The sequence below is a fragment of the Dreissena polymorpha genome, chromosome 10 (genome assembly GCF_020536995.1).
Source record: "Dreissena polymorpha isolate Duluth1 chromosome 10, UMN_Dpol_1.0, whole genome shotgun sequence".
Taxonomy (NCBI): domain Eukaryota; kingdom Metazoa; phylum Mollusca; class Bivalvia; order Myida; family Dreissenidae; genus Dreissena; species Dreissena polymorpha.
Genome location: NC_068364.1, coordinates 38,246,764 through 38,256,765, shown reverse-complemented (window position 1 = coordinate 38,256,765; position 10,002 = coordinate 38,246,764). Strand labels below are relative to the sequence as shown.

Below are 10,002 nucleotides of genomic sequence, written 5' to 3'. Positions count from 1 at the left end.
TTGCTCGTAGCATCATCGTGTATGCTCAAAGGAATGCACATGCACATTAAAATTGCCTCGTTGTGGTCCTGAGAAATAACCACATCTTCATGTATTTACAAACGCCTATTATTGGAAGGAAACTTCTGGGTCACCCGGATGGAAACGTATGCTGTATGACATAAGCCCTACATAGATATCGAAAAAACAGCGTGCTTGCAACGGGTACACGTTCGTTAGCGATTGACGTAACGCATAGATACATGTAGACTATCGCCTAAAATATAACCATAATAGTTAGACTGGTCATGATCAGATATGACAAAACGCTGTTGTCATGCCGGTACATTTTCCAATAATACCAATCATGCTCACGAAACGACGCTACTGGTGAAGCATTCCCGGAGGATTTTGCTTTAACGGCGCTCTTTCTATCTCCATTCACCGTACTTGGTTATTGGAATTGGAAGCATACGGAATTCGCTCGCTAGCATGGAAACTACCATAATGCTCTTGAAATTACTTGGATTATTGTCTCTGACGATCGATACGAGAAGTAAGTTCTTGATTAGCATTGTTTATATGCTGTTTATTGTTGCTTTTTTCAGAGTGCATATCAAACCGAATGCCCTGGGTCTAAATGTATGCACATTTGGAATATAATGAAAATCCGCATTTCTTGCCTATGAAATGCTCTGTACTTCTTGACTTCAATTGAAAAGAAGGCAATTTGATCGTAGAGTTACGGGTTTGTTAAACAATGGAGGTGACCCTAGTTGTTATCGAAATATGCGTGAGCTTTGCCGTTGTCATGCTCATATTAAAGGGCTTATATGAATCACCGACTGTTAAAGAATTTCAACGGTCTGCATGGATCGTTAGGAGGACATTGGCCCTTATTTAAACATGGTTATGTTTGTTTTGTGTTTTTGGACTGAACCCGAATGTTTCGGCCATTTATAACTTGACATTAATACATGCCATCGTTTTACAAGTATGATTTCTCTATTGCTGAAGCGATTGGAGTTTCACTTTGTTAATAATTAAGCAGTTTTTTCTTTCTTTAATGTGCTGATTAGGACATTAACCCTTACAGTGCGGGAACCGAGTTGTGAAGGCCTTTGCAAACAGTTTGGATCCAGATGAGACGCCACAGAACGTGGCGTCTCATCTGGATCCAAACTGTTTGCTATTCTGATAGTATTCTTTGAAAAAAAATGAAGAAAATGCTTATTTTACAAATTCAGCAGACGACATTTTATCAGACGACAAATTTCCCAGCATGCAAAGGGTTAAGGCGCATACACACGTATTTATGGTTTTGTAAGCTGTTCATAATATTTGAAATAAAGATATTTACGCTTAGCATCTTTTGTGAAACTAAGGTCGTGAATTTTAAGTACAAGTTTCAAAGGCTGCTTATTATGCAGTACTCATGTGTGATAATTAAATATTCTTAGATTCTTACTCAAAAAAAACATGTAAACAACTTTGAATACAGCACACAAAATGGGTTCTTAAAAAATATGTTTAAAAGAAAAATCTTGAAAGTGCTTTAATTTTTTAGAAATCTTTATATGTACATAACATTGCCTTCATCGGAACATATTTGGTTCAAAATCTTTGGAAATTCCGTTTAAATTGCATTAATAAAACTTTTGCTTTTGACAAACGAAGCGTTTTCTAAGCACAATGAAGCGCACAATATGCTGTCAGGTCAGGTTGAAATTGACTCATATTTTGAGTTAAAGCAAGTGGTGCAATTTACTGCGATTCGGATATCGTTGTCTGGTATCTAACAAAAAACAAACACCAAACAAATGTCCAAAATTGTTGGTATGCAACCAATAGTATTACTATGCAATAACGTATAATGTAGCCCGTTGGGTTGTTTCTGGTTGGGTTGTACATATATACTTATTGTCATTTGGATACATATACATTTACACTAAAACGTTGAATATAGCTCCAAATATAGCGTTTATATTTATGTACAAGCAGTACTGCTTTAGTGACGTGCGTTCAATTTTTTGCGTATTTACGTATTTACTGCAGACACCAGAGCATTTGAACAGTCATAAAATATAATCTAAAGAAAAAGCAAGAAACAAAAATATATTTATAAAAAATGTCACTTGTAGGCGCTTTTTTCTACATATCATTGAAACGAGTAACAAACGATTTATGGTTTAATTATTTTGATATGGTTCTGTATTCTTATCTATAATTTATAGGTTTCCCGTAAACTTTCATACGGTATAATACGGATTTCATTTTTGAGTCTATGTATACCATTTCAGAATGTATCAATTTGCAAATCTTTCAAATGGTTACTTAAATATCAAATAATGTTATTTTATAATATTTTAGTGTGATGATGGCGGCAATACGGCCAGTTAGGCACGTTCGCGTAACAACTCAATCATCAATATTGAAATGATTCAATAAATGCACGAAACCTTAAAGTCGTGGATAATTCGCCGATATTGACGAGTTTGTATACAGTATTTCTTTTTAGCTTTTTAAGAATTTTTCATTTACAGTATTTTTAAATAAAATAAAAATGTATGACATTATACCCACCCACTTAAACTTCAGTAAATGACTATTGCAGACATTATTCCACTTATCGTGATTCTTTACTGTATAAAATGTCATGTATTAGCGATTTATTAAAGTGATATTATGCGCATTTTTCACTGTTGAATTGAGCTGAAAAGAATTAACAGGTCAAAATAGTTAGTTAAAATGTGGTAACTGACCAATTCATCTTGCTACCTGTTGTTTATAAAAAATATATATTATATTCGATATTTTACATGACTCACCCAGTCCTCTATGCCGAAATGATTCGTAAAACAAAATTGTGTCTGTGTGTCGTATGAACGAATCTGCATGAAAACTACATTTAGACTCACATCGTACATCGAATAATTTCTGTCGTCAGTTGTCATAACGAAAATACGGTTGATATTCAAATGCATTATTTTTTTATTTACGGGATATCGTTTTAATATGTTGATGCTGCATTAACAAATATACGTGTATATGAAGTGAAAACACCAAAAATAAACAAGGGTTGCGATAGACACCTTTAAACATAGCATATACTGTTAGATGCCCATAATATCACTTAAAGTTATTTCTAGCCCCAAAACAGTATCGGGTTATATGAACTCAAAGTTGATTTATGAATGGACAAGGCTTAAATTGGCGTCGACAAACACACACAAGCGGATGCAAAATGTAAGACTTTGATGCATGTAACTGGAAAGATGGGGAGATAAGAAATGTATCGAGAAATTAAACGAAAAATAGGGCAATTCAAATATTTGGTGACCAAAATGACGAGACAAATCGCAATATAATATTAACTGCATTATTTCAACATATGAAGACCGTTTATAAATGTATGAAATCATCATTTGCAGACAACATGAAATGCGTAACAGTCTATGTGGCGACTTACCCTTGAGAGGCATATATAATGTACACAGCGAATACATTTTAAAGGCATATATAATGTACAAAGCGAATACATTTAAAAGGCATATATAATGTACAGAGCGAATACATTTGAGAGGCATATATAATGTACAGAGCGAATACATTTGAGAGGCATATATAATGTACAAAGCGAATACATTTGAAAAATAAAATGCTTTTCAGTCAAAAAAATAATAAATGTCCACGCGATCAATGTTTTGTAATAATAATTCTAAAGGATGTTTGGTTCATCTAAGGCCTTGAAAGAATGTTCGAAAAGAATAAATATATGGCGGTATTGCGCGTCGTAATGAGCACCATAAATTGAGAAAGAAAAACGCATCCTCTTTATTCTTGTCTAAAGTCAAGTCGTAAATATGTGAAATTGTTAAGTTCTTAAAACGTTAAGCATGCCACTGTGTCCTTGGCCTTCGATCTCCTGATCAAAATCGATAGAGAACACACGCCTAATAAATAATTCTGTCTATGCATGATAAATGGTTACGGCCTGTTGAAAACAAATGCGCACTACTGTCCTGTTGTATTATCATACATTGTGTATGTTTGTGTATTTAAACCTGGATATTGTACATACAAGTATGTTACAATCTAGACTTAATGTTGCAAGCAGGTGCGAAATTCAATTGCAATTAGTGTTAACCTATTTATTTTAGCTCGATTGCATATAATGTCTTAGGCTTATATAAACATTCAGTCCGTTTTTTGGAACCTGGGGCCCGTCTTATCAAACATCGTACGACATTCTCACCTTACGATGCAATTTTCGAAGTGCCATAAATATGTAACCGTCACATTAATAATTACTTTTGTTGAACATTTCCATTCATTTCCAAAGTAGCTGTCAAATATCCTTTATATTTGAAACATACAGATCATAATCACTTATATTCTAAAATAACAAAAGTCAATCTTAAGTTAATATTGTCGTACGATCGTTGATATGATGGACCCCAGAACCATTACTTGGTGCCTATGAGGGAGATGTAAAGAACGCTCCCACAGTGGGGATCGAACCCGTGACCTCTTGGTCGCTAGACGACACCACATCCACTAATCCACGGCAAACAAACACTACTTTGACATAGTATCCACTATAACTTATAAAACAATGTAAATTCCTTGCGAAGTAATTATTTATGGGCTTATAGTAAGTTTTAATCTCAACCCTAAATACTTAACATGGACCGTTCCAAGGCGGTTGCCCAAAACAACGCATGCGAAAAGTATATTTTAAACTTTAAAATAAAATGAATGTTATACATTATCATTAGTATTATTACAGCAACAAACCTGCTTAAAACTACTTATAAAGTAATTGCAATTCAGGTATGGCGAAATGTTTGAAGCTAAACCCCCTATTCTGAAAGGATTGACAAGTTCTTATGATGATATGTGTATGGTAATGAAGTGAGAGGAAATCTGATAGAAACGAGAGTTTCGTCAGAATACGTACTGACATAACAATGCTTGAATTAGTTTCCTACCATAAACACTGCACGATTAAAGCGGTGATGACCGTTGCTATAAAACGGAATATTCGCTGACGGAATTATGTGGAAACAATTAATAAAAATCATATACTTCAACAAAATGAGATTTCTCTGATACGATAAGGTATAGTGTATAACAGACGGTCAATGTTTAATACAAAATATACGCTGCTTAATTATCTATAAGCTAAGATAAAGAAATAGTATTTGATAATTATTGCATTAAAAAGTTTTAGCAATGCAATTAATCAATAGCGGTGAATGGTTCAATTCTGTTACCCGAGCTTAACCCTTTGCATGCTGGGTAATTTGTCTTCTGCTAAAATGTCGTCTGCTGAATTTCTAAAATTAGCATTTTCTTCGATTTTTTTCAAAGAATGCTATCAGAATAGCAAACAGTTTGGATCCTGATGTGACGCCACGTTCTGTGGCGTCTCATCTGGATCCAAACTGTTTGCAAAGGCCTTTAAAATTCGGCTCCAGTGCTTTAAGGGTTAAATCATTTGTTTATTTTGATGTTATATTGACGTATTTGCACTGGACTGTAAAGGCAACTAGTCGCTTTCCTTAAATAAGAGATAATCAAAGTGGAAATAACAAAGAAAATAAATTCATTATTTTAGTGTGTTTCATTCGTTTTCATTCTGTAACAAACTATTTAATTATTAATTATAATATTGAAACGAGAAGCGTAAAGCCATATAAGAAATTTAATTATTAATTATAATATTGAAACGAGAAGCGTAAAGCCATATAAAGAACCAATACATGTTTTAGTTCGTGTACAGTTCATCTGCAAGTTCTGCATGATATCGGAATTATCAGGTCACGGCTCGGACAATGGTAGCTTATGGTCACGCAAAAAGCTGATGTCGTTGATTGTCTTGCATTCATTAGCAACGTATCCAGCTATTGTCTATTAAAAGCACTGCCAGTTGCGAGTGAACGAGACCCTGCCATTTATGGCACATCCACTGCCTGCATATATTAGCATAGCATTGCCTTTCGAGGGAGGGGCAACTAGACATGACTTGTCTTTAAATTGTCTACCATTCACATTAAGGTCTCATTGGTCACCATGCACTGGTATATTTGTATCAAAATTATTCCTTTTCGAATAACCGGGCAGCCGGGAGGATTAAAGTACTGACAGTACTGATGTAACGATGCTTTTGAAGAGGATGGATATAAAAGCATCAATTTAAGTTTATCTACATCATCAAAAGTGTGTATGTGGGTACGAAAATTTTGGGTACGAGACAACAAATTTACGAAAATTGTGGGTACAAAAATTATGCCCAAAAAATGGGTAAAATCAAAATTTGGGTAGAAAACAAAATTTGGGTAGAAAAAAAATTGGGTACGAAAAAAAATTGGGTACGAAAAAAATTGGGAACGAAAAAAATTGGGAACGAAAAAAATTGGGTACGAAAAAAATTGGGTACGAACAATTTTTGGTAAGAAAAAAAATAGGGGTACGGGGAAGAAGTACCCGTGGGGAACTTGATCCATTCAGCGAAACTGGGAGGTGGGTTACATTCTCGATCAAATATAACAAGAAAAAGCTTTAAAAAGATATTCGACGTGTATTTTCTGTACCACTTATCTTAAAAAAACGTTATGTTACAGTAAAACGTTTGTGGGTTATAACACTACGCTGCAGTTTGATTAAAATTATAATTCTTAAACCATCTTTTGCACGACGGTTACATGAGAGCAAGGAACGACAACTCTGCCTGGAGATTGATTCTAAAAGGTTAATATCTATTTTCACGTATATGCTGTGCGAATAAACGTGTGCTTAATGTGACCTAAAACTTGTTAAATTGCTTTGCATCGACTTCATTTGAATTTATTAGCGTTTGTATTTTTGCAGTGTTTTATTTTGTGTCTAATTATATAGCTATGGGAACTTGCCTAAACTAAAGGTCGTGATAATCATAAGAATGATCCCCTACCGATTAACCCATTTATGCCTAGCGTCCTGAAAAAAGGACATTGCAAACAGCGTAGACCCAGATGAGACGTCGCCTAATGCGGCGTCTCATCAGGGTCTACACTGTTTGCTTAAACGATATTCTGTAAGAAATATTCTAAAAATAGAAATAAATATACCAGACATCCCTTATTTTGGAAATAAATTGATCCAATTTAGAAGGATGGGAGAGTCTACTAGGCATAAATGGGTTAAACTGGAGTTTTGGTCTATTTATATGTCAGTCACATCACTGTCTAAATATAGGCCCAATCATGGGAACCGAGCCAAGTGACAAATCAAGGCTATTTTAGCACATTCACTGTTCATCGTGCATTTAATGGACCATACACATTTCAGTGATAGCTAAGTGCTTCTGGTCGTATTAAGAATCCTCTTGGAAGTTGCTTCCATATCATTAGGTCAGTTTCGGTGTCAAATACATAGTGCAGGATCGCGTGAATGTGTGGGGTTCACATTAAACGTTAATTGATGTAAACACACCGGTATAGGCGCTTATTTTTCAACTATCTTTTAAAAACATTTTTTTTAAGAATTTCAACTTGTGCATAAAAACATTTTTATGCTGTGTATGGCGAAGTGAAATACATCAGAATTACTTAATTTAATAAGCCTGTGTTCTTTGCCACAAATTCGATGTGTACAGCATTCATGTACATGGTTAGGCTGCTCGTAACGTGCAAATTTAGGAACCGATTTCATACGTATTCAATGATTCATTCTTAAATCTTAAGATATCATCACACACGGCAAGAAAACCTGTCTTTTATGCATTAAAGAGTTTTGCAAATGTATTTCAATCACTTGAAATGTTTGCAATAGTAAAGTGTTTACATTCTGCCCAGTCCGTCCGTAGACCTACTGTGAACCCCGTTGATCCTGCACAAAACTATGAAACGAAAGAGTCGTTATGACCCTCAAACCCTCGTCAGAGGTTTACATAGAAAAATTGTTGCAGACTTGACCTGTTGACCTAGTTATTGAGCCAAATCGACCTCGATTCAAACAATACCTTAATTTTGCTCAGATAAACATTCTAAAATGTCTCGTCCAGATAAAATAATTTATTTGACATATTGAGCGATAACAAGGTTTTTCTTAAGTCTGACCTCGTTACCAAGATTTTTGTAACCTTGTTTTGCATTTAGAGCCTAGATATTGTACAGATGGAAAACTTACCAAGTTTTATGAAGATCAAATCATAAATATGGCATCGAAAATGGTAACAAGTTTTTTTTCTAAGGTTTGCCTTAGTCAACGAAAAGCGTAGCATGCAAGTTATGGTAGTAAATATTTTGATATGATATGGTTCCGTATATTTATCTATTATTTAACTGTTACCCATAAACGTTTTATTCCGTATTACATGCATTTCATTTTCATTTCTCTCTAACACATTTTTCAGATTTGGATATTTTGAAATTTTCGTTCTTGCATTTCAAATACGCAATATTTATCTTTTTTATTATTATTCTCGGATGCTGGGGCTAAACATGCCCATAAGGGACAATGCCAAGTCAAGTCAAGTAAATTTTATTTAAAGTCGGCAAGAGTACATAACATATAAGATAAGCTATACTTAGCTTTTAAACCGACATTTTTAACAAATGTATAATAATAACATATTAAAAAGCAGCTGTTAAGAGAGACAGTAAGGTTATTTAAACATGGTTAAGACAAGCATTAATACAAAAGTGCATAATGGCATACATGGCATAAATGGCAAAGCATTTGTCAAGCAAAGGGAAGTAACTGCACATAAACACAAAAACTGAGAGATTTATGCTTATATAGACCATACGTCTACAAATAAATTAAAAATGCCGGTGACAATTACAAACAATTCAATCAACGATATCGAAATGATATTCATTAGGATGCACAACACATGCGAACAACTTTTAGTGTTGGTTGATTCACTGTCATTGACGTTTTGCCTGCACATTATCGCTATTTATCTTTTGAAGAGGTTTCATTTACTGTAATTTATTATGTGAGTCGCGTTCTGAGAAAACTGGGCATAATGCTTGTGCGTAAAGTGTCGTCCCAGATTAGCCTGTGCAGTCCGCACAGGCTAATCAGGGACGACACTTTCCGCGTGTATTACATTTTTCGTTTAAATGAAGTCTATTCTTAGCAAAAATCCAATTTAGGCGGAAAGTGTCGTCCCTGATTAGCCTGTGCGTACTATATGCACACAAGCGCATCCAAAAATAAAACTTCGTTACATGTTGCTGAAAAGTTGGCGAGCAAAGGAATGTATCCTATATAAAAAAATACATATGCTGCACATATTTTGTGAACGAAATGAAAAAATCGACTTTCCACCGAATCCAGCAAATTTTCTTTTTATTTTAATGCTTTTCACCGTTTATTTACACTGTACTGTGTAAATATCTAAAATCAGAATCGAACCAAAGCCAACATACTTAGTAATATATTCTCTAGTTATAGTATCCTCTAGATTGTGTGTGGCTATAAGCCCCTATTATCTTCAAGTCTGAAAAGGATGACCTAAAAAACTATTGGTGTCTCTATTTCTCTCTAGTAACCAAAATAACAACTTGGTCAAAGCAAACTCGTACACAATTGGAAAAAAAACGCCTATGAAGAAATCAGTTGTGATTTTACAAACTTCATTGAATAGGACCGTTTGACCTCAAAGTTTACTAACGTCTTCCTTCGTACACAATTATAAGCAAAATCGTCTATAAAGAAATCAGTTGTGAGGCTACAACATTCCTTGACTTCGACCGTTTGACCTCAAAGTTTATTAACGTCTTCCTTCAATCAGCATACCAATTCGGATGATCGTTGTTCAGACTTTTCTCTTAAATATCGTTCGGAAACGAAGTGGTCTCACGGACTGACCAACCGACCATCTGAATTACCGAGGGTCAAATGCAAAGTAATAATATAAAGATTATATGTGCATTGTTATGAAGGGTAATGAAACCTTATAGAAACAGAATTTCCACAAGGAACTGTACTGAATTACTTGAACGAGTTCTTCCGCCGTAAATGGAGCGC

General features: G+C 34.6%; 1 protein-coding gene across 1 annotated transcript in view; it reads left to right on the top strand.

The window, feature by feature from the left end:
• The first annotated feature begins 444 nt into the window (after positions 1-444).
• Positions 445-10,002, top strand: part of LOC127849056 (uncharacterized) — a 41,007-nt gene continuing 31,449 nt past the window's right edge. The window contains exon 1 of the mRNA XM_052381779.1: positions 445-535. Coding sequence (XP_052237739.1) covers positions 472-535 — 64 coding nt within the window. The 5' untranslated portion in view covers positions 445-471. The remainder of the gene's footprint in view (positions 536-10,002) is intronic.